Genomic DNA, 26654 nt, shown 5'->3' on the forward strand with positions numbered 1-26654 from the left:
AAATAATTGTTGCTATATTTTATACATTTTTTTTTCTGGATATGTTGAAATGCTAAAAATAATTTATTTATATGAATTAAGAACATTCAGTAATAAATATTTATGAAGCATGACGATTTTTTAAATTTTTGCAGGGTTTCAAACTAAAATGAATAGAATTATGAGAATTCAGAAGGTTTTAGAATGTTTAAACATGTTTTATCATCATTATTGGTAAGTATTGTGTGAATGAAATTAAAGAATTTTTCATGTTTACATTGATCAGTTGTAATTAAAAATTTTGATTTTGTTTGATAATTTGTTAGTAATAAAAGGGAATGCTTCTTTTATTCACTATTTAGTCATTTAAATAATTTATTGTTTAAACTTGAAATTATATAGTGAGTGGGAATCAAATTCTCAGTTCAATAATTGGCATTATTTTATCAGTTTAATGTATGAATAGTCGGTGAAGATACTCTGAGTCTAAAAATTTTGTAATTAAGTAACTATTATTAATATTTATTAAACTAGTGATACCTGTGAAATATGTTCTGGTGCATTTTGAACTCTAAATTCACTTGACAGAATATTCTCCTCATAAGACATCTGTTTCATTACAAAGAATAATTAATATGTAGTATGACATAAAATAACTTGAGTTTATTTATTTATATTATAGGAATATTATATAGGGTTTTGTTTATTTTTTCATTCTCATAGCAACAAATATGTTTTGTGCTATGTTACCACAGAGTGTTTTATAATCATTTTAAGCAATACTGTTAATGAATACAAGTGAGAAAGCAGTAGATGTTGTGAACATATATATCAAGTACAATCCACACATTTCCAGCAGAAACTTTACTAAGTTGACAAATATTTTCAACTTATTTAATACAGTTTGGAAGTTACATTTGAAATTGGAATGTTAACTTGTTACCTGACATTATTTATAAAATATGGATTGTCAAAGATTTCATGTGCATTTATATAAATCACTTAATAAATCTTTTGCTGAAATGTGTGGATGGTATTTTGATATTTTAATCCTAATTCTGGCTCTCTTCATCTGTTTTAGTAGACATTATTTTATGTTCCATTTTGTCTTTTAAATTCCATCAAAACTAATATTTTTCTGTTTCTTAGAGATCTTTTCTATTACTCAAAAAATGATTTCAGGTAGTTACTATTATAATAGGCTATCTGAAACAATATTGTTAGATTGACTTTATTCCCAATACGGTAGAGCATCGATTATCCGACTCAATTGGGGACGGGATGGTCGGATAACTGAAAAAATGGATAACCGAAAAGTATGAAAAAATACATTATTAGTATATTTAGTATATTGCTATTAACCTACTTTCGTGTTGAATTTTCATCAATGTTAAGCCTAAAAAAAATTTTTTTTTTAATAATCGTCGCTATTGTATCGTTAAAAATTTTTTCTTTATTTTGCACAATATAAATACAAAAATAAAGAAACTAGAAAATTAAGCCTGGTTTAAATACTGGCCTTCCTTTGTCAGTGTTGCCAGCTAAAACATGCAAATATTTAACAAAAAAAATTAAATTAAAGTAGCCAAGACATAGCCAAATATTGTAGCGCCATATCACTAGTGGTCATTTGAATTTGCTGACTAGGAACGCGGTCGGTTTACCGATGTGACGGTTGATCGGGGGTCGGATAATCGATGCTCTACTGTACTTACGTTTAACATTTTAGATTTTTTATAATTTATAAGTAAATACTAATACTTAAATCTTACTCTTTGGATTTGAATTTCTTTTCTGTTACAATTGATTAAAATTTTAAGTCTGCATGAATTTTGATTATATTTTTTTAATTCATTTTCTAGATATTCAGTTATATTAAGGAAGATTTAAAAGAAATTAAGATAGTTGTGAATGTAAATATATTTATAGAAATATGGTAGATTTCTGAAATAATGAAAACATTTTTGCATGGAAATAACATATTAGAATCGGATGTCTTCAAAAATATAAGAGGGAGATTAACTGATGAATGGATCAAATCTGATTGGAAATCAAATGATATAGTAATTAAAACAGATATCTGCAAAGTTGAATAAATATTTGAATATTTTAAAAATTAGAGAGAAATGAAGAAAGTAGTCAAGAAAGAAACCAGTTCTGAAAATGATCAAAATATAAAAGAAAATGAAGAAAAACAGGAATCTTCAGATGATAAACCTAAAAATGAAACTGTTCAGTCTTGCAATGAAGAAAAAACAGAAATTGTTTCTGAAGAACACATGAATGGAATAGTTGAAGAAAAAACTTTGAATAACTCAACAGATTCCACAAATGAGAAATCATCACCCATTTTATTCAATTCCGAAGTTCCGTACAGGAGTCGGTACGGACGTCTACACAAGAGTTCGTTGAATCCTGATATGGAGTTTGTCCCCTTATTTAGGAAGAAAACAACCCCGGTGAAATCATCTCCAGCCAAAGTACAAGAGTCATCACAAATTTTAACATCTGTTAAGAGAAATATTTCTTTTTCAAATAATACAGAACATTCTCCCAACAATGAAAATAATATTACCGATGGTTGTTCAAATAATGATACAGCAGTTGTTTCAGAAGAACCAGTCAATAAAAAACTGAAATTAACCCTTCCTAAAGAAAAGAACTCTTTAGAAGAGAAAGACGTACCTTGTGATTGGTTAGTGGGTGATTTATTATGGTCAAAAATTCCAGGTCATCCGTGGTGGCCATCAATGATATCGTTTGATCCTATATTAGGAATTTATACAAAAGTTGTTAATGGAGTGGGTAAGTATTATTTGAATTGTTAAACAAATTATTAATAAATATTTGTTTCTCAATGTTAAAAAATTTTTATTAGTTGTTTTCCCCTTTTAATATAATAGCTTAAGAATAATGATGCAGTTATTTAATTATAGGAACTATTAGATTAATTTTTAACTTGTGCTCTTCACAATATTAACTTTAAACTTCACATTAGTGTTACCTAAAGAACATCTTCGTCAACCATTCATCCATACATCAGCATAACTTTAATGCATCTATAACTATCCTGATTAGTTACTCTTTGACTTTTAAACCAGAATATACAATGTTAGAATATATAATCAACCAATTTTTGACTTAATACTATAAAAGTATATATAATTAAAAAGCTAGACATTTTTAATTTTAGTAGAAAAATACATAAATTTGGGATGGACTTAATAAAAACAACAAGGATATTTTCAATAAAAAACTAAATTCACAAGAATCTTAGTATACTTAATATTTGTATTATATTTATGTATTTACCAAGCATATAAGTGGGCAGGCAAATAAATTATTTGCTTCTGTGTTTTGCTTCTGTGACTACTAATTACTATTCAACAATTTTTCTTTGATCTCAATCTTTGGAATACTACTGCTGGAAATGGTTTTCTAAAGTTTTTCTCCCCTTTAAAAATAATTTTAACTTTGGTTTCAACCATTTCTCCATAGCCTTCCTTTCAGATGTTTTTCAGATGAGGATTAGATGGTAATTTGAGGGTACTCTATCAGGGAAATAGATTAGATGTTGGATTCTTTCAAACTTCAAGTTGCTAATTATTATCAGGGCAGTATGTTTTGGAGTGTTATTGTGCAAAAAAAAACTTTATTATTTTGGAAAGATATCCATGCCATTTTTTCTTCAATTTTCCTGTGTAATGTGTAATAAATAATCCACATTGATGGTCTGGTCCTTGGCATGGTAAGAATAACACCTTGACTATTCCAGAAAATCAGCACTAGAATCTTGGAACTATAGTGTGTATTGTGTGGAATTTTTTGGTCATGGACAATGCTCATTCCTCGACTTCATGGATTGCTGCTTTGGTTTTGAGTCGTAAGAGTATAAGGTTTCAACCATTATCACCAATTGATCCCCAAAATCCTCAGCATTCCTCTAAAAAAAGGAGTCAAAATAAACCCTTTAATGTTTTCACTCAGTCATGTTTCTGAGTAGTAGTTAGGAATTTCAGAACTCGTTTCATAGATGACTTTGTCATCTCCAATTTACTGTGTCCAATCAATTTTTCAGATATCTGCTAATATTCGGCTAGACATTTCAATGAAATTCGGTGTCTTCAAGAATCAGCTGTTGCACAGAATAAATGGTCTCTGGCATAGAGATGAAAATTGGTCTCCCTGACATGTCTTTGTCTTGAACATCAAAGTCATCTGTATGAAAATTGCTTAGCCAATTTTTAATAGTGGAATAGCTAAGATCTCATTGTGTCCTGAATGTTTTGTGTGCTAAAATTTCCTTGAGAAATAAGAATTTAATGACAGTTTAGAACTCCATTTTGTCAAATTAGACATTTATTGCTTTCTACCAGTGTGTGTTTGTGACTTTGCACAAAACACTGCAAATATTGCTCATTCTTAGTAAAGATATCATCAAAGATTTATTCTATTGTCATATCATCTGTTTATGCCAAATATACTGTTATTAATTAGATTAGGTAAGAATTACCAGCCTTCCTTTGTAATATTTAATACAGATAAACATACAAGTTTGTCAGTTAAGTTATCATTATCTCCACAAATTGACAGATTATCTAATAATAATAGTTTTTTGATTTGAAAGGAATTTTTATTCAAATGGCCAATGATATTTATTTGAAATAAAGCTATTAATGTATAAAAGATAGAATAAAAATGATAGTGAGGATTATAGTTTTTTAAACCGTAGCTTCCAATTTTAGTTTTGGTTCAGTTTTATTTACAGCATATGATATTTATTACATTAAAACAGTGGGAGTTAAATCTGCCCTGTGGTCTTGTCTGGGATGTTCAGAGCCTTCCACTATATATGCAATACCCTCATATATCCACTGCCCCCAACATTGCTCACAGTAAGGTCAGAACAGACCAGACAGCAGACAGTTTGACAAAACTGCCATCTGTTTTCCTCAGTCTGATGAAACTGTCTTTTTCAAATTTCATCAACCATGTATAATATCTTTGCATCATACAGGCATGTCAGTATGATGCAATCAAAGATATTGATGTTCAAAGATCTTCAGATGACAGGTATGGTACACTGGAAATTTTGAACACTGGGTCTCTTCAAGCCTTTTTTTTTTTAATTGGATACTGAAGTAGTGATTTTAAGGCAGTCTGTGGCATTACCTTGTGTGACCATGGTAGTAGTCATTCAAATATGTCTGCGAGAAAGCCATGTGCAGAGTTCTGCAGTAACTGGATAATTCTATCTCAGTGCATATGTCAGTAAATGCATTTTACAGCTGTGCGATTATTCTAAAAAATAAGCAAGAAATGGGATAAAGTTAAAAATAATGTTACACTTAAACTTTTTAAAAGAAATTGATAAATTTTAATGTTAAAGATTAAAAATTTTATAAACTAACTTTCTATCATTTAGCTCTTTAACTTATAAGAAATTCTTTCTTTTAAAAGTTTTTAAGTATAATTTAAGATTTCAAGTGAAGAAATTGGATAGATTTAATCATTGAAAATTTTCTTAACATGTTTGCTTCTGGTTGACATAATTTTGCATCGTGTGAAGTTTACAATGCAAAACATTTCAACTGGCAGTGAGCATGTTAAGAGTTTTTGGTTTTTATAATCTGATTTTAGCTGAACATACTTTACCTTTAAGCCCTCTGCAAACTAGGCAATGCTGTCACTTTCGATGTGATGTCAGAGGTAATTTTTATGGTCACTTGGCTGTTTTCATTTGATGATCTGGTGATGTCATTTGTGATGTAGTTATACAGAACCAATGAACATTTCATCTCCCTCTCTATGTAGTTTGTTTTGTAAAATGGTGATGACCCAAGACAACAATTTGCCAATGTTAGCTTAGGCTACAAAAATTTCTAATTCACATTTGAACTTTGAAACTTTGAATGTTTTTGTTAAGTAGTTAAAAGGTTATTTAAAGTCTAAGAAATTCAGCATGAGTATTTTTAAAACAAATTTACAGTATTAAATTCTGTCTGATTAGTTCATACAGTTAATGTGAAATAAAAATTTTGAGAAGTATTTAGGGAAACAAAAAGTGAAATGTAGTCAATTAGAAGTTTGTATTATTTATTTAAAGTATTTTAAATTTAATTAAATTTTATTTATTTTTTATTTGAAGTTATTACATTGTAAAGTATTTTAAAGAATGATCTGTTTTCATGGGTATAAAATATTTAAATAATAAGCAATTAGTAACATACATAACTTTTCAGTTCTATCAATAATATGAATCTATTATAATTCTTGTAAGTCAGTGTTTGGTTTTAGAAAATGCTTGTTAATTTGGCAAGTTTTGTTTATAAAATAGGTTTTTTTTTTGTTTTAATTTAATGTTATTGCAATTAATTTTGAGATATATTTCTAGGATCGGGGAAAAAATTGCACAGGATATATCACGTACAGTATTTTGGACCAGATGCTGAACGAAGCTGGACTGTGCCTCACGGTTCCATGCCATTCGAAGGTCATACAAAATACAACGAATATGTAGAAAAATTACTTCAATCGGCACCGCCTAAAGGAACCATGCGTCAAAAACTTTTATCAAAATTTAAAATAAAGGTTGGTATTATGAAATTCAAAGCCTCTAAAGTAATAAATTGTAATAAGATAAATTAACTAAAGTTTATATTTATGATTATGTTTAAATGTGTAAAGTACTATTTTTAGTATCTTAGGAAACCGACTATAATTGCGGTCGGTAAAACTTCCGTTAACCTAACGGGTACTTTACGCGGATTCGAGATTAGTTTGCCAGGCCTGGGCTTTTAAGCGTGCACCGAAAAATTAGTAATAATAACGATAAATATCAAGTCAGATCAAAAGTTCAAATATATTTAATTAGCAACTACGTACAAATGTCAATAATTCAAACAAAATTTATTAACGAAAATCAACAAGTCAACCCGACAATAAACTCAGCTACTTAGCTTAACTTAATATTAATTTCCCCTTTGAATATTTGACAAATCAAATTCTTAGAAACTATGAACAAAATCTCTTACTAATTAAACGTCTATCCGTCACCTCACTATACGAAGAAACTATTTCCTCAATCCTTTCGATATCGTCAATTGAACTCCTCTTTAACACCTTGGATCATCCAATTATCAATCTGGACTTCTATCAGAAAATACTTCGCTTTCGAATTTACCTCGCTCTCAAAGTCGTCTCGATTTGGAATTCACCTCTCCTCCTTCGGTTAACGTACGGGTTTTATACTGTGAGGTGACGTCACACTTGAGCTGGGTTACTCCCCTTATTTACATAGTTGCTAACATTAATTTTCTTTTCTGGCAGCTTTAAGTTTCCGACAAAGCTTATAAATCGTTTACAAAATATTTATCATAATTTTCTGGGATGTTAAGACGGTTTATCAAGTATTCCTCTACTAGTGAATGTGGGGACTCCCCCCTCCATTTTTTTTTTCTGCGGACTGTTACTTCCGCCGGGCAGCGCAAGTGCGCAAGATTTTTCCTACGGCGCTTATTTCTCCGTGAGTTGTTTTATCTTCATTTTTCATTACTAACAAGAGAGTGGTGGGGAACCTTCGTCCTAAATAAACATAAACCCCAAACAAAAGATAATAAAACGGAAATAATAAAATAAAAATAACGTTCGGACTCAGTTCCTTACAAATGAATATTATTTGAGTTTAACTAGAGTAAATAAATTTTAAATTTACAAATGATTATTTTTATATTATGAATTATAATTATTTATATGATGATAAGCATATGAATTTATTATACGATTTACCTTGCAGTCATTGAGAATTAGTGTTGTGTTTATAATTATATATATGAAATGTTTTTTTGATAGAAAATTTTGCACAATTCTGTAATTTGTCTTAGTATTTACATACAAGGTCTGACAATTAAGTAATAAGACATTTATTATATTGACCAATACACAAATGCCATGTAGTGAGAAACACATGCGTTTTGTAGTGTGTTTTGTAATCTGCAATCTGGCAACATAATATGGTCCCACATTTAAGCTTGGTAGGAGATTTGCCACTAATTTGTTAGGATAGCGTGAGAGGGTTGTCACAAAAGTGGCTTGGAGCAGAGACTGAATGTCAAATTCTGTTTTAAACTTACAAAATAAGATAACAACATTGATGCAACAAGTTTATATTGGTACATATTTATTTCATGCACAAATATTCAGGTGATTTGATTGTTTCAAATGTGCTCGAGAAACCCTCAACACTGATGACAAGGCTGGATGTTCAACTAGAGTATTTTTATCATAGTAAAGGAATTATTCACATAAATTTGTTCCTGGGGACAACTGTCACTGGCACTTATATTAGTATTCTAGAAAACTTATACAATACTGGTGTAATATAAAAATTATGGTTGATAGTCAAGTCATTTTGCAATAAAAAATATTAGCAGTAATTCTAAAATGATTATGAAAGATTATTATTAGAGAATACTAAATGAGTAATTAGTTTTAAAAGCCAAAATTTATGCAATGTAACTGTTCTAGCAACTTGAAGGAATATTAGAAATAAATTTCACCTCTTAAAATATATTCCAGCAACAATTTTAATGTAAAAAATGTTTTTGGTCTAAGCTTACAGATCTTCATCAGCTGAATATTCAAACATAGAATTATATTTGAATGAAAAAAACATTGCAAATACAAAATAGAATAAGCATAAGAATAAAAAATAGAATATATTAAATTTCCATTGTAATTTCCATTTAAAATTTATAAGTGCAATAAGCAAATATTTATTGTGACGTGGTCATAATGCCAGGCTGCAATTTTTTAATTACTGTATTTTACGGACTATAAGACGCATTTTTTTCTTCGAAAAATTGCCTCTAAAATTCAGGTGCGTCTTATAGTTCGTAGCATCTTATATGTATTTTATATGTATTAAAAAAAAAAAATGCTTAAAAATTAAAGTGCGTCTTATAGTCTGTAGCGTCTTATAGTCCGTAAAATACGGTAATTTAATTTAAAATACATGCTCTCCACTTCAAATTAGTAGTGGCTTGCCCCCATACTTCATAGTTTTCTTTTAAGAATAGAGTTGTACCGGTCATCAATCTAACACCTTTCAGGGGAAATTTATGAATCAAAATAATGTGGCTTCTGGTTTGCATCAGTTCATATATAGTTAATTGGGGTCGTCTTCTCCTAAGGTTTCTATATCTGGTCTCGTCTTTCATCTAATTCCGTTCTCAAGATTAAGGAAAGATAGATGGACGGACGACAGTGGGAGTTTATAGGTCTACAATTTTTTCAAATTGCAGCCAAATTAACAATAAATAAAAATATATGAATAATAACTAATTAAGAATATGAAATTAATAAAAGTATAAAAAATAACAAATAAAAAATGTAATTGTTGCTGGAGTATATTTCTAATGCGTGAAATTTATTTCTGATCAAAGTTCTTGAAGTATTCAAAATATTTTGTGATTGTGTTGCTAGTTTATATTTGACATTAATAGAGAAACAAATGTCACTAATATTTATTAAAAAATTCTTTATACAGTATTTTGAAATACCAATTAGAAAAGAATAAACGAAACTGAAGAGAGAGTTTTAAAAAATTAACAAAATATAAAAAACAAAGCTTATTTTTATTGTTACGGTTGAGAATTTCTTAAAATTATTCTTCATGGTTGTTGAACAGAAAAAATCAAGAAGCACTGATGTAAGTAATGTAAATGGTAAATTGTACAGAAGTTTGATAGATGAAAAATGTGTTTGTATTTATTTAAAATTTAACATTGAAAATTATGGTCAAAGTTCTATCTTATCTTACACACAAAAATGTGTAAAGTTTAAATTTGAAGGGTTTTATGCATTTTTCTGCACATCAGTACCAGTTATATTATCAAATTAGTGCTTTTAATTAATTAAATGTTAGTAATAAATTATTACGACATAACATTTTGATAATATTGTAACAAAAATTTTGTTTTGATATTATAAAAGTTATTATGTAAAAAATTATAGTTATTCAATTAGAAAAAAGTATCCATTTGTTATCTGCTGATGATAGGTATTATTTCTCTTCTTTGAAACCAGATTTTTTAGGCAATTTTTTAAAAAATTTAACTTAACCAAAAGAATTAGTCCTATTGGTTGAGCTAAATGTATTTCACATTTACTATATGCTATGGATAAATAATTGATCTATCAAAGGTCAAGTGAATAGAGCCACTGAGCAGTGTTCAGTGGTTCTATCCACTTGTGGATTTGCAGCTTGCCATTGGGCTGGCCATGTGGATTTTCTGAGGTTTTTCCCCCCCATGTTTGTAACACTAAATACAGTTTCTCATAGAAAATTCTCCTGGGAGGAACTGCCTTCAGCAGATTTCCCACATGTTGCATTGCCTTATAGAAATAAACAATAAATAATTGTTTTTTCAAGTTTTTAAATAATTTTTATTTTTATTTTAGTTATATATCAATCGTGATTTTTTTTTATGGCTTCATTTAATGAATGATTCAAGAAAATAAATTTTTAGCTTTTTTGGAGCAGAAAAAAATTTATAAATGTATGCAGTGAAATATTATTACTGGAAAGAATATTTGCATAATGAAATTATTTTACTAAGAACTTTAAAATAATATATTATTAATCATAATCAAAAATTAATTTAGTTTTTTTTTATATTTCAGTCAAACAGAAAGGATGCTTGGTTATTAGCGGTGGAAGAAGCCGAAGATGCTCTTAAAATGACAAGGACAGAAAGGAAGCAGCAGTTGACTTTTGAATATATTAATACAAAGAAAACTTCCACAAAAAAAGGTTCTCCTTTTATTCTTCTATTTATGTGTGCTAACTAAAGAATCTATTTTTAGATATTTACTAATTTCCTTATTTTAATTTTTTATATGTATTAGATTTATATCGAAGTGCGTCGGTATATCACACACCAGATTTGAAATCTTCCAAAAATTCCGACTCGGTTGTGAAATCGCCTAAATTTACGAGTGACTCGAGCGCGAAAAGGCAAAAACATGTAAATGTTAAAAACAATAATGTAGACAATGTTCAAAGTAATCACAAGCAAGTAAAACCAATTCAAGTTTCGAGAAAGAAAAAATCCAAAGGACAGTTTTCCGTTTTCCTTCATAAACATTTACCGATAGCCCGACTTCAGCATCCCGATTTCAGTGAAGAGGCTTTAGAGGAATATTTGCATTTACATTGGGATAGAATGACAGAAGTAGAAAGAGCGAGATATACCAGTAGATTAAGTATTAATAATACAAGAGAAAATCATAATAAAGGTAATTTTTAAAATATAAATATTTAGTTTTACATTATAAATATATACTGTTTAAATTATTTCAGTTATCATGTTAAGTCAAAATATTTGTATGTATGGTTGTCAATTGATTATACTGATGTTAACTTGAGTTTCCCCAGATAGAGATTGAGATGGATTTGTTTGCATTAAAAACAAGGCAATGTTCTAAGTAAATTTTTCAGCTGGAAGGGGGTCGATGGATATTTTCTGATGAATTTTGATCCATCAAGAAAATTTATTTATAGTATCATAAGCAGTTATTATAATGATTGAGAATAATGTGCTGAAAAGCTGTATTGATAAAAAATACATAAACAAAGAAAGTTAAACAAGAAACCAAGACATAGATTTATTATAAATAAAATTGATTCAAATTTTTATCAAAACTAATCATAATTTAAATTTATTCAAAAATAATTGTGATTTTGATAATTGTTATCAATCATTTAATCTTATCATATAAGTTAAAACATACTTATTCAACTATAGTAATTTTAATCAGGTTTGATTATTTATCATCAGTTCATTTATTTTCAGTTGAATATGCTCAACTGAAAATAATGATGATAAAAACAATTTTTTTCTCATTGTTACCCTCATTTTATAGCTTGAAGTTGTTAACAGTCTTAACCTTTGGATTAAATGTTATTTTAATTATTTACTTGCATCACAATAGCAGCAATTAATGGCATTTCTTACTTTTTTTAGATTGGCAATATACTTCCACTGAAGAAATGATGGTCAAATTTGACTTGCATTTTAACACAGTTTTGTTTCTCTCTCTCTACTGTTAACACAAGAGTCTGTAAAATTTGTCATTTTCAATAACTTATCTTCTCATTTCACATTAAATCTAGTTTGCAGAACTCTATTGTATAATTATTGCTGTTTATTTAAATATTACTTTTATAATCATATACAGTAATAATTAATAAATTTATTTTATATAATTATCACCATACATATTCAATCTTTAATTTACTGTGCTTGCTTATAAAAATCTGGAAAATATTGGCATAATTATTATATACTGTGTTTGCTGTTTTATTTTCTCTAAAATTCAATAAGTCTACAAGAAGAAATATTTATGATTGTTATTTGACTATTAAAAAAATGAGAACTTTTTAAAATTTAAAGAGAAGTAATATATTTGATATAAATATTTATTGCATGTTTTATTTACAAGAAAAATTGTGGAAAATTTCAGTCTGAAGCACGAAGCAAGATACATTTAATTGAATTCTAAACCAAATGGTGCTTGGACATTATTCTGTTCTCAACATGAGTAGAAATACAGTTCCTCTGGCACCAAATTAATATTTACTCTTTCATCTTTTCTGTATTTATTCTGAAGAAGTTCTAAGTAGTTAGTATCAGTTGATTTAAGAAAGTTTAAGTGGCTTAATCTCCTGAAGATCAGAGATTATTGATCTGTTATTTTTGAAGTTTGGAAGTGGAAAGAACAGTTGCTATCCATTCTCTGTATTGTGTTAAATTGTCTTATTTTGTATTAATTTTGTTATTTCTGAGCATAACAGCTCCATGTCATTATAGGTTATATTTATTTGATAATCAAGTGTCTTTTGTTGTAAAATTTTCAACGAAAGAAAGTAATAACAGCCATTTACAATTGATTCATTTCATTTTATACAAAACATTAATATCTATCATTGATTTTAATTTGTTAATGAGTGTGCAGTTGATATTACAAACATATTTATTAACTTTTTAATGTAGATGGTGAAACAAAAAGGAAAGAAAAAGTCATTAATGCATCCAAAAAACAGAGCTTTTCTGAATTGGAAAAGGAACAAAGTATGGAATTGGAGACGGATAAAAGTTCCCAAGATTTGGAAAAACAGCCGCCTCCAGAATCCGAAGTTGTGCCGGAGTCAAAAGTAATGTCGGAACCTGCAAAGCAAAATTCTTTGAATTCAGAAGCGACGCATAATGCAGATTTTGCGAAAAAACAAACTACAGACTCTATTAAAAAGTCAAAGAGTGACAAAAAAAGCATTGCTTAAGCAAGAAAAGCAAAATTCATTAAATTCTTCAGAACATTTTGGGAAAGATAAAAAACTAAATAAAAATGTAGTGGATTTAAATGGTTCGTCATTATTGAGTAAAACTGAGATTCAGGTATATAATTTTAAAATTAATTTTCATTTTAATTTCACTTTCAGATTTCTATGTTTTGTAATTTTTTTTTTCCAGTTATATTTGTTACTTTTTATTTTATAATCACAAATATAAATTATTTAGTTTATTTTTGAAAACTAATAAATGAAAGATTGTTATATGTTGTCATAAATGCTAAAATTTAATTGTTAGAAGTTATCTTGATTTTCAGAATTTTAAAAAAATGCTGCAAATGCATTCAATTTTATCATTGGAAAATATTATCTAAGTATGCTGAAATTAGAATGGCAATATTTTTTATTATGATTAATAATAACATTAAATTAGACAATGAGTGGAAAGTGGACAAATATATTAAAATCTTAATTTGCAGCAGTTCCTATTGTACTTCATTACATTGCATCTCATTGGCTTCTTTTTCTCTACAGCTTAAAAGCAGTTTCCAATTATCAGTATTTGCCTGCTATAATATTGGTTAGAGATTTACACTAACCAATATTGTTTAGTAATATCACAGTTCTGTAGAATTTATTATAAGGTTTATGAATTTATCAGAATATGCTTTTTAAACAACAACTTTACCAGAAAACTGGAATTATACATCTAGAGAATCACACCTAAATGCAAAATTTTCAGGAAAGAGTAAAAGGGCCAATAAAGTAGTGGCCAAAAACATTTGAATATTGAATTTGGGTGTTTCTTTGCTGGAAATTTTGCATTTAGGTGCAATTCTCTAAATATGCTTTTTTAATAACAAAAATATTTATGTATACAGATTAAAAATATACAGGCAGTACGAAAAAGATTAGAATTGTTCAGTCTTTGAATAAGTTTGTAATTTACATTGAAGAATTTACTTTCATTATAAATTGCATATCCTAAATCCTAATCTAAACTAGAAATGAATCTTAACTCTCCTGTGATTCTCTACCATGTATTTGCTAAACCACTTAACGATAGCCCTATCATTATTCCAAGGTACTGTGCTTTACAAAAGATTTTTTATGAATTGGAATATCTCTAAAAAGATCTTAACTTTAAAACCAAGAATTTAATGATTCAAAACTACTTTAATTTTAAACAAATCAGCATTAACCAAATTAAAGATAAATCAACTAGAATGTAACAAAAGAAATTATAAGAAAAAAATAATAAGCCAAAAGTATCTCTTTGAGAGAAACTAGAAAACCAAATAAAAATGCAGAAAAATTATAATGTAATGTAAACAAAAGGAATGCCTGTCAAAAATAGAATTACTTACTTGAAATTCCAAATTATTAAATGAAAACTTGCTAGAATAACTTATAAAGTGTTGAGTGACACTGGCACTTTGTTTGATAAAGGAAATGTACTTAGATTAACTGAACAAGATGATACCCTAACTTTTAAAGCAATATTACTTAAAGTAAGGAATATCCAAGTCAAACAGAAACTTTTTAATGTAATTAGAGAAATAGCTTTTTTTATTTACTAATACTTGTAATATTACTAATGAAAGTTACAAATAATGACTACTTAAAACTGGCTGACTTTAAATAAACTACTGTCACAAAACAAAAAAAAAAAACCAATAGAAACTGTAAAAAAAACTCATGTTAGTAGATGTTTTCCTGCATATTAAATGGATATCTTTAGGCTATAAGTCTGAATCACATGAGATGAAATGCCTCGATTCAAAATATGGAGTTACTGTATATTTCTGAGTGAAGATCTCATTCCCTATAATAGACAAAGAAAACTACACTAGAAAATGAGACAATTAGAAAAAAATACAGGAGACAGGAGAGGGAAGTCTTTCAAAATCTTTGATAGAAATATTTCTATCAAGGATATTGGAAGAGCAATATTGAGTCAGATGTATTTTTGATCCATTATTGCCTTTTGCCGATGAATGCTCTTTATCTAGTTTGAAGCTAAATATTAAATTGACAGGAATTTTAAAATCACATTAATAAAAATAAGAACAACAATATTCTCTGTATTTTTTGCAACTATTATATACTGTTATTAACCCAAAGCCATAAATTTTTTTACAAGATTTTTGTATACAAATACACACCATAATTATTTGAAGCTCTCACAGAAGAGAAAAATGAAAGCAGTTCATTACAAAAAATTCTTTCACAAGAACTATTTCAAGAAAAACAGTTTAGAATTTTTTGTTATTATTATTATTATTATTATTAAAATAATTTCTGTAATATTTTTAGTATTTAGGGATTGCTTGATGGTATTAACATATAAAATGTTTACTTTTTGCAATTAAGTTATGGCCATTTAAATGTGTAATATTTATATTTATTTATTTTTTATTTTAGGAAGCCGAACCAAATGATCTCAGTCCCAGTGAGTCGTCTTCATTGCAAGATCCTTTAGACAGTAGCGAATTTAGTATACCCATTTCGACTCGTCACGAACGTATTTGTCAAATATGTGAAAATGTAGGAGATATAATTGTTTGTAAAGGTCCCTGTCAGCAATCATTTCATCCTGCTTGCTTAGGTTTAACTCAGCTTCCTTCCAATTTTCAATGTGATGAATGTATCACAGGTATGTAACATCATCTATATTGGATAATTTGAACTTTAATAATTCTTTGATTACAGATTTATTCGATATTTTGTTGCATAAATGACTTGGGTTTTTAGGACATTATCATATTATAAACCTCAATAAACTATTAATATATTGATAGTTACAATGTACTGTAATTTAACTTTTAGATCTAACCTGTTCATTGCCTATGTACTTAATTTGTATGTGTGATACACATAAATTTTATTCGAATCATCTTATGAATGAAATAATGGAACGGTCTCTGTTCCTGTAGAAAGTACACGATAAAATTTATTATCTGTAAATGAATAATTTTTGATTTAACCTGTATTGTTTTTGTATAATAATTTTTCAGTTTGCTTTAATTCAAAAAATATTGTATTTTAGGTAAACATACATGTTTTTCATGTAAAAAAGATAACGGAACCACAATCAAATGTTCTTCCAATCACTGTGGCAAATATTATCATGAAGAATGCATGAAGAAGTACCCACTGACTTCAAAGTTGGAAGGACAGTCTTTAACTTGTCCACTTCATTCTTGTCTCACATGTTGTGCTGAAAATTCTAAAATATATAGACAGAGAAGTAAGTAATAATTTGCAAAATAGCTAAACAAAAAGGTATAAATTTATACTTTATTAAAGAGAAAAGTTATAATAAATTTGCTCATTCATTAATTCATTTAACAGAAAAATGGTCTATTAGAAGTCAAAACTGTTTGTCCAATAGAAAAAACATGCTAAACATTTTAAGATCTTGTAACTCATTGATAGAATGTAATAAAGGTATTAAAGTTTACAAGCGAATTAGATTATAAAATAGGTTTATAAATATCTATGTCAATTTTTGTTTTAAAATTATTTGATATTTTCCCTAAACATCCATTTATTACACACTTATGTTTTGAATATGGGCAAATTGGAACAATGTTTTACATCCCAAAAATTAGATAATTTTTTTTATTTTATTTATATTGGATTGGATTTAATTTGGATTTATAAAAGTAAATGATTAAGAATGACTAAATGAAAGAGAAGTTGAAAGTTTGCAAGTTTAGTTTGTCGTTTTGGTTGTGTTACATTAATAGCTTTATTAATAAAAACTAAATTTTCAGCTAATTATCATTATAAAACATTATCAAAAAGGGGAATAAATCAATTAATTGAAGCATTCGTGTTTTACTCAAAATTTTGTGAACAATATAGTAAGATATTTTCTTAATTATGTAGCCATTAGAAAATAATAATTTAAATTTCAGCTCGTATAATACGATGTATACGATGTCCTGTTGCATATCACTCTGGAGATAACTGCATATCTGCCGGTTCTGTTTACATCAATTCAACACAAATTATATGTGCAAATCATTTTCAACCAAAGAAAGGAAAGCAATATCAGTCACGTATAAATGCTAGCTGGTGCTTTATTTGCTCAATAGGTATGTATTATATGTTGATTTTAACAAATATTTATCTCTACTTAGTTCATAAATTTATATAAGATGCTTTAAAATGATCTATGGTTAAATTTGATCGGTTTGGACAGTTTGCTTTCTTATTGATTTTATGTCAAAGAATATGATAAAGAAATGTAAAGTATAACTTGATCAGGTTTTATTTTGTTTGAACTTAACTTATCATTGACAGTTTGAAAGAGCAAAAAATTGTAAATGAGTTATATGGGATATTTGCTTTATCATTTGTCTGGGTGCAAAAGAGATATTTCTGGCATTGCATGAGTATGTGTATTGTTTGTACCATTGTGAAAGTATAATTTTATAGTAGCATTTGTGAGTTTAAAGCATAGTAGTAGTAGTAATAGTGCTTTATCAATTAGCAGACTGCAGGATGTTGGCCCTTTTATAAAGCCGTTGGCATTATGCACCACCACAATTTGTCAAGATTTTGCATTTTTAATTTTTGCAGAATATACACATTCCTTTCTTTAATGAATTTATTTATTTTACTGTAAACATTGCAGTGAAACTAATACACTGTGTCTGCATGTACAGTAATGTAGTACAGTACATTAAACTAGGTCTACAGTTCAGTTTGGCAGAGAGGGGAAGAGTGCTACAATGCCACAGCCCTAGCAGAAATTTGAATTTGCCGACTGGAACGCTATTGGTTAACTGATGTTTTGGTTGATTGGTATTTGGATAATTGATGCTCTACTGTGTGACAATTTTGAAAAATCCTGTGGTGTGTCTTTTATGCATGTGCCAAATTTCAATGTCATACATTGTTTTGCTTACAAAACATTGTTCTTGATTCTTCTCCCATAGGGACCCCCTTCAAACTTTACAATAGTGTGGGCTAATGTGAAATGAGTTCAGCTGGAAATAAATGATGGGATGGCTGAGGTGTTGTCTCAGAAGAACCAGAAAATGGTTTTTCTATATTTTTTGGGCACAAAATGAAGTTGCAAAAAATATTTGAATATGTTGAAGGTCTTAGTGTTTCAAGCTAACTTGTAGAGGTACGCATTCAAGGTCATAGCAACTTGTAGACCATGTCATTTCATTATTGTGTAGCGAACAAACATCTATGAGGTCACGATTACCTCTTGTAATCATGAGAGATCTACACGAAGTCATTTTTGGTGATGTCAGATCACCAAAAATGACATCAAAGCAGATCATCACCTATGCATGTGATCATGTGAAAAAAAAATTGTACATTGCATGTGTAAGATGGCAAATTTCCATAAGTTTTTGATTGCCAGTGATAAGTACGAAGGCTATTTTTTAAAGAAGGTTCGTTTTTTAATAAGAAGAAAAATACTGTAAATATCATTAAAATATATTTTTTTCCATATTCTACATACTTTTATCCACTTTTCTACATAATTTCCATTTTGTTTAAACATTTGTCATACCGCTCAACAATTTTTTGAATTCCAACTTCAAAGAAATCTGCCGCCTGTGAAGTAGCCCAATCCATGACTGCAGTTTTCACTTCTTCGTCGTTGAATCGTTGACCACCAAGGAACTCCTTTAAGTATCGAAACAAGTGAAAATCACTGGGTGCAAGGTCTGGACTGTGTGGATAATCGTATTGAGTCAAAATGATAAAGCACTATCCAATCTTTCTGTTTTGTGATCGTCAGAAAGCAGTCTTGGAACCCACTGAGAACACAATTTTCGATAATTCAGTTTTTCCGAAACAATGGTATACAAAACTGATCTTGAAATCTGTGGAAATTCAATTGATAATCGTGAAACCTTGAATCGTTGGTCCTCTCGAATTTTGTTATCCACATCACGAACCAAATCTTCAGAAATCAGAGGTCGGCCAGGGCGTGGCTCATCATGCACATTAACTTGCCCATTCTTGAACATTCTTACCCATTTTCGAACTTTACTGTCACTCATAGCATTATCGCCGTAAACTTCACAAATCTGTCAGTGAATTTTCGCTGCTGCCAAGTTTCTTGCACTCAAGAATTGAATAATAGATCGTATCTCACAGTCGGCGGGAGACTCAATTTTCTTGAACATTTTAAACTTCTACAGCTCAGCATACAGACAGACTATATGGCTGCAAATGGCATCAAAACGTGTGTCAAGCTTGCTCGGAGCAGAAGCGCATGATTGCACATTATTCTCACTCTCATTCACAAACAGACCTTATTTAAAAAATAGTCTTAGTAAAAAGATTTTTTTAATCAAAATTTTACTCAAATATGACAAAGGCACAGCTACGTCAAATTGGTGAAAAACTAGTACAGGAGAGAGTCGTTAATCCGAATCAATTGGGAACTGTGGTTGTTCGGATAACCGATTATGTATGAAAAAATATATTAACCTGTTCGATGTTGAAATTTTTTCTGTTGCGTGTCGCTTCGTGTTGAATTTTCGTCAATTTTAAGCCCAACGAAAATTTTTATAATAATAATCAAGGCTATTCTATCATTAAAAATTATTTCTTTGTTTTGTACAAACAAAATAAATATATTGAAGAATATAAAAACATGAAAATTATACTTAAGAAGTAAATCTAGTATCAGAAACGTTCGATTCAGCACGACACAGTCCAACTGAAAATCGTTCGGATAACCGGGGTTCGGATTAATGACTCTCTACTGTATTTGCAGAAAATTGTCATTACCATGAGTTAAGAGAGCAAGCTTCTTTTGTAATTCATCTAATTTGCACTCTATCCTCTGTTGAAAAATCAGTTCTAAATTTATAATGAAGTCAGTTGTATTGATACCATACTGGAGATGTTTAGTCCATTATCAATAAAGATTATTTTTAAATCATAACAACTAATGATTTAGAATAAAATAGTTATTTACACTACAAAAAGTTCTTGGACAAGGTTATGATGTAACATACTCATTGTGTTATGGTATTAGAAACAACTTTTGGTTAATATTATCCTAGGTATACAAAATGGTGGCTCGTCTCAATTCCAGCAATCAGAAGACAGGAAACAGTGGGGACACACGTTTTAACCTAACCTAACCTATTCTAATAAATTATCGTAATTATTAGCAACCAAATTATTAGAATAGGTTAGGTTAGAACGTGCGTCCCCACTGTTTCCTGTCTTCTGATTGCTGGAATTGGAGATGAGCTGCCATTTTGTATACCTAGGGTAACATTAACCCAACTTTTTATTAAAAATTGCAAGTATTTTTAATTAATAGCTTACAACTTCCAAGATTCAACTTGATTCTAATTGAATAAAATTGAATCTCGGAAGTTGGTATTAAAAATACTTGCAAATTTCTGAGATTCAATTTTATTGAATTGGAATCAAGTTGAATCTTGGAAGTTGTAAGCTATTAATTAAAAATACTTGCAATTTTTAATAAAAAGTTACATCTAATGACATAAGGTATATGAGTAAATTACATCATAACATTTCATTACATTATTTGGTGAGAAGTGTAGTTAATTTTGTTAATATTTTGCAGTTATATAATTTCTTTGAAATCTCAGATATATATATATATATATATAACACTTTTTTATTAGTTTAATAACTTTTATTTAAAACAGAACCTTTTAAATAATACAATAATCAATCAATTAAAGTTTCAAACACATCTATAAGCACAAAATAAGCTTATAATATATATGTTATAAGCTTTTGTGTTATATATATATTATAAGCTTACAAAAAGTTATATAATTTCTTTGAAATCTCAGATTTAACCATTGTCAGATTAATGTTTAATAAAAAAAAATTATATTATTATTTGATGTAAGCTGTGTATATATTTTTTTTAGGTGGTAGTTTAATTTGTTGTGAGTCATGCCCTGCCGCATTTCACATAGAATGCCTGGCCATACCGCATCCCGAAGAAAGTTATTACTGCGATGAATGCATTGCGGGAAAACATCCGAGATATGGAAATATAGTTTGGGTAAAACTTGGCTGTTATAGGTAATCAATATATAAATTTATCTTTGTAATATATTATTTTTCTCTACGTTACAAAATTAATAATTTAAATTTTTACAAGATGGTGGCCGGCAAAAATATGCCATCCAAAAAATGTTCCACTAAATATACAGAATATGTCGCATGATGTCGGAGACTTTCCGGTGCAGTTTTTCGGCTCTCATGATTATTATTGGACACACAAAGGAAGAGTATTTTTATTTCAAGAAGGTGACAAAGGAAGTAAAGAGCATTCTGTCAATCGTAATCTGGCTAAAATATTCCAAAAAGGTACCTATGGAATTAGTACAATTACGGTATTCATTGTGATGATATTTTAATATACTAGGTTAAAAAATTAATTTTGAGTATTGGTAGCTATGTTTGCTAGTATAATTTTGTCAAAATTATACCAGCAAACAATTTGTTTTTATTACTGTCAATTAAATTAATTTTTAGCAAAATAAAATAGAAATAATGTTATTCTGATGATAAGAACATTATTTAAACTATTTTCTGTTTAAAAAGTTCTTCATAAAAGTGACTGTTTACTAGAAATGAAATGATTTTCAGATAAGTTTAATAATCAAATGAATACAAGAATGAATGATACACTCATTTCATATTGAGAATTGTAAGCACGATTTTACACTTTTAGCAGAGCTTGCAAGTTTGGCAATTTGTTTTGAGATCTTAGATGATAGTGCCCTCTAATTTTTATGCAATTTTGTCAAAAAATAAAAAGAACAGAAATTGCTTAGTTACTTTTGAAGATTTCCTGCTTTCTTTTCTAAATAGTTTGAAGAAAATTCTAGTCCTTATCCCAATAGCATGAAAAGTAAATTTCTTTGTGGTAGTCTTAAGAAATTCTGTGGATTTACAGTCACTTTTCCATTGAATTATTTTTGAATGTATTCACAGCTACTATTTTTCTCGATAAAGTTAAATTGTCGCATCTTCCACTATCTTGTTTTATATATATATATATATATATATATATGGTTAATTTCATTAGTACAAATATGAACCTGTACTCATATATGAATATGAGTATGAATTGTGAAGGATTTGAAGTAATCTCAAACAGATGCATATGTGATTTTGTATTCTTGTGTTTATTTTGTTGAGTGAAAAATGATTTTGCTGAAAGTCCATAATGTCTGTCATCTCACAACTATGCCAGTTCCAAAATATTTGGATAAAGTTTAAAAGCTCATAGTTTTAGTTAGACAGTTATTGACAAAAACTTAGAAAACTTGCAAAGACATGAGAATAATTTGATAAATAAAAAAAATAGTGCAATAGTAGTAAAAGTAACAATAATAAGTACTATTACTGTTACTTATACAGAGAAAATAAATTATCAATAATCATAAATGGTAATTTTTTGTTTTTTATTCTGTACAATCTTGGTAGTCCAAGCAGAACAGTTAGATTACCAGATTATTGGAAGGTGAATTCAATGATTTAATCATTCAAAAAGAAAACATTTGTTTATTGCATGATACTAGTACATTGCATTAATTAAAAACATGTGTAGAATGTTCTTATCACATCATCTTGTGAATCATGTGTTCTATTTTAAAGTTCACAAATTGTCTATCTTTTTAAAATACTTTTCAATTGTCTTTCGCTGTTTTAATTTCCAAAGGTGTTGCTGTTGCTAATAATCAATGTTGTCAAGTCAGAGGGAGGTTCAGTATTTTTGGTGGAAAATTTTGAAAAACTGATTTTTTAAATTATTTATTATGATGTTGTGTTATTATATACTGTATCTTTTTTGAGAAACTTATGGCAATGGCCTAACAATATTTAATATTGTGCACAGACTTGAGTGTTTGAGCTCAGTCAGATATCATGATTAGGGATTGCAATCCAGCTGGATTTTTGCTGGATTAAAATCATTCCAGCTGGATCCAGCACGGATTCAGCGTGGATGTATTTTTGGTGCAATAAAGTGTTATCTGTCTATCTATCTATCCAGCAATTTATGTTTTTTTTTAAGAAATAAAACATTTTTAAAAAATACTTAAGAAGCTTATATTATTTAGACTGGTCACTATAAATCAGTAAAACTTCTTTCAGGAAACTTAACTTTGGTTCGTTTTAACACTTGAGATAGAGATAATTAACTTTAAATGTTTAGTTAGATTATAATTATAATGTAATCTTTAAGTTAAATAATAGCGAAGGAAATTCTACTAATTAATTTATATTAATATATTATAATAATGTAAGGATGGATAATCAGTGGCTAAGTGGCTATCAGTCTTACCAGTTTTCTTACATAGGCTCTACATATTAGTCTGTAGTTATTTATAAGTATATAAAACTATGTATTGGAAGTAGAATAAGTTAAATAAACTACGCCTTTATCAATCCAGCAAAATTTAATAAAATAATAACATTTTCAATCGTTTTTAACGATCTTCCTCGGTTACAAAAAAAAAATAGAACATTAAATATAGAACATGAAATGTGTTCATAATAAATATAAAAATTAATGGAAAACATCCAAACGGACAAAATATAAATAAATAAACAAAATAAATAGCAGAAAAAAATTATATATATATATATATATATATATATATATAAGATATAACAACAAAATCAGCATTGTCCGTTAATAACATTAATTAATGTAACAGGATCTCCACATGGTAGACAATGAGTCCGCATCTCTCTGGTTTATACAACCAGTTGTCATGTGCGCCTTGCAGATTTCCAATCTCTCAAGATGTTTGACCGTTTGCCTATTCTTCGTCGTTTTTATAATTGCTACTTGATCCCATTGAATGTTAACATCCTTCTGTCTTGCATATGATGCCAGCGCAGTTTTGTCAAGGTTCTTACTGATTGTATATTTGGGCTTTTGAGCCTTTGTTTTAAACTGCGCATCGTTGCACCCACATAAACAAGCTTGGAATTTAAATGTTGGTTGTGTAAAGGCACCGAATATATACCCGTTGTTGAATTCTGATCCTCTTTCTTTTTATCGTTTCTTAAAAGTTTGAAAACAGTGGGATAAGTTGCTGTCTCATGCTAAATTTAATGTAGGGTGGCGACTTGACCAGATTGTAATTTGACTAGTAATATAATTTCTTATATGATTTTTAATTGTTTTTAGCTGTCGAAGAAGCAAATGAAGCTTTCCAAAGCTGGCAGGTAGCAAAAGAGGCCAAAGAAGCGCAAGAAAATGGATCAAAGCCGCCATCTTATAAGTTTATTAAGGTAGAAAGTTTTATACATCAATACAATCATTTAATTTATAATGACAAAAATTAAGCATGCAAAATTTGTCTAATTTAGTCTAATAAGCCAGTTGGTAAAGTTCAGATCCATCCATTTGACTTGAGTCACATCAATCGATGTGAATGTGATCCCAATTCGGAAAATCCTTGCGGAGAAGATTCTGACTGTCTCAATCGCATGACCATGGTCGAATGCCATCCTAACATCTGTCCGGCAGGGGAGCGGTGTCAAAATCAAAGATTTCAAAAACGTGAATATGTACCTGCGGCATTTTTTAAAACAGAGAAAAGAGGTTGGGGTTTGAAAACATTAGAAGATGTGAAAAAGGTATAATATTTGTTTTTAATTTTTTTCAGAATAATTATCTTTCATGAATGTTACATACTAATACATTATGAAATATCAAAATTGAGATGGTTATAATTGATGTATTTAAAATCACTTTAATTCTAGTAGGTTGATTTTTCTCACAGCCATAGTGATTTTAAAAACAGCATCTGTACTACTTAAATGGTTATAGTTTTTAAATATCAAAAGAAATTTTTTTTTAGGGACAATTTGTAAATGAATACGTAGGAGAATTAATTGATGAGGAAGAATGCGAACGTAGACTTCAACAGAAGCACGAAGATAATGATACAAATTACTATTTTCTCACGTTAGACAAAGACAGAATTATTGATGCTGGACCTAAGGGTAATCTCGCTCGTTTTATGAATCATTCATGTCAGCCAAACTGCGAAACACAGAAATGGATGGTGAATGCAGATACTCGAGTGGGCCTCTTTGCTCTTTGTGATATTCCTGCAGGTATGAATTTCAAATTTAAAAAAAAAAATTATTATTTGTTTACTCTGAAACTAAGGAACTTGTCTAAATGAAAGTTTTAGACAGTTGTTCTGTTAATAACATGTAATAAAAAAACAAATAAGAGTATTGGAAGAAGATATGATGTGGCTTATCTATGCCACATTATATAAAAACAAACAACTCTACTGAAACTTGATACATTGTATTACTAAAGCCAGCCACTGCAATATGCTATCGGGTTAATTAATGGCTGTAATATTAATAAATTATCAACTGATTTGATACTAGAGAGAGGTGTTAGGTGCCATCTATTAATAAATTGAATAATTATAATTTTAATTAAATAATTTAGATTTATTGGAAGAAAAGAATCAGTCAGGAGCAGTACTTGGAACGCACAACTCCCACTTACCATGCGGATGCGTTGCCAATTACACTATCTGGACCTCCGGTCCAATCTCATCTTCCAGTATATATAACATTACGCATAACCATCATCAGTTACTATGGTGCCGGGTTGGGATGCATCAAGCACTCTTGTCCTGTAAACTCCCTCATAAGACACTCAACTGGCTAATGTATACTCCAGCAAGTCATATATAGTATCCCTCTAGCATTGAATCGTTTGGTAATTTATTAATATTGTAGCCATTAATTAGCCCGATAGCATATGACAATGGTTGGCTTTTGCCACATTATATCTTGCTGTGTATTCTTGATTTACATAATCAAGTTCAAATTAAAATTTTAATACACTCTTGTTATATTTTATGTTGCTATAAAAAATTCTGCCATTGCTCCTGAGTTTATTTTATATCATAGATATGTTATAACTGTTTATATAAATAATACATATAATTTTATAACATGATATGGTTTGGGTCATCTTTGAGTAAAATTGTAATTTTATAAGCCATTTCATCGTATGAGGGTTAATTGCTAAATAAGATTGCCCTTTTTATAAAATTGGAAGAGGTAGTAAAATCTAGTAATGCCACGAATATTCGGTATTCGGCTACTTTTTTTAATATTCGGTATTTGGCCGACTGTTGTGTACTATTCAGCCGAACACCGAATACCAAATCATGGAAAAAATGCACATATTACCCAAAAATGTATTTATTTTAATTACAAATTATTACACTTACCTCTGATAGATTTTAAGTATTAAGTTGTGATGAATGAAAACAATTTTTTCAGC

At 28.9% G+C, this 26654-nt stretch overlaps 1 protein-coding gene across 1 annotated transcript in view; it reads left to right on the forward strand.

Annotated features, from left to right (window-relative positions):
• The window catches only part of NSD (Nuclear receptor binding SET domain protein), a 51845-nt gene that overhangs the window by 21321 nt on the left and 3870 nt on the right, over positions 1-26654 (forward strand). Inside the window, 16 exon segments of the mRNA XM_067276823.1 lie at positions 135-213; positions 1842-2784; positions 6374-6570; positions 10663-10792; positions 10888-11277; positions 13035-13267; positions 13269-13436; positions 15755-15986; positions 16380-16580; positions 16685-16780; positions 17254-17433; positions 21235-21391; positions 21471-21679; positions 24519-24622; positions 24701-24970; positions 25195-25453. Coding sequence (XP_067132924.1) covers positions 2106-2784; positions 6374-6570; positions 10663-10792; positions 10888-11277; positions 13035-13267; positions 13269-13436; positions 15755-15986; positions 16380-16580; positions 16685-16780; positions 17254-17433; positions 21235-21391; positions 21471-21679; positions 24519-24622; positions 24701-24970; positions 25195-25453 — 3505 coding nt within the window. The 5' untranslated portion in view covers positions 135-213; positions 1842-2105.

Source organism: Centruroides vittatus, unplaced genomic scaffold (genome assembly GCF_030686945.1).
Source record: "Centruroides vittatus isolate TY-2023 unplaced genomic scaffold, ASM3068694v2 contig_717, whole genome shotgun sequence".
Lineage (NCBI taxonomy): Eukaryota > Metazoa > Arthropoda > Arachnida > Scorpiones > Buthidae > Centruroides > Centruroides vittatus.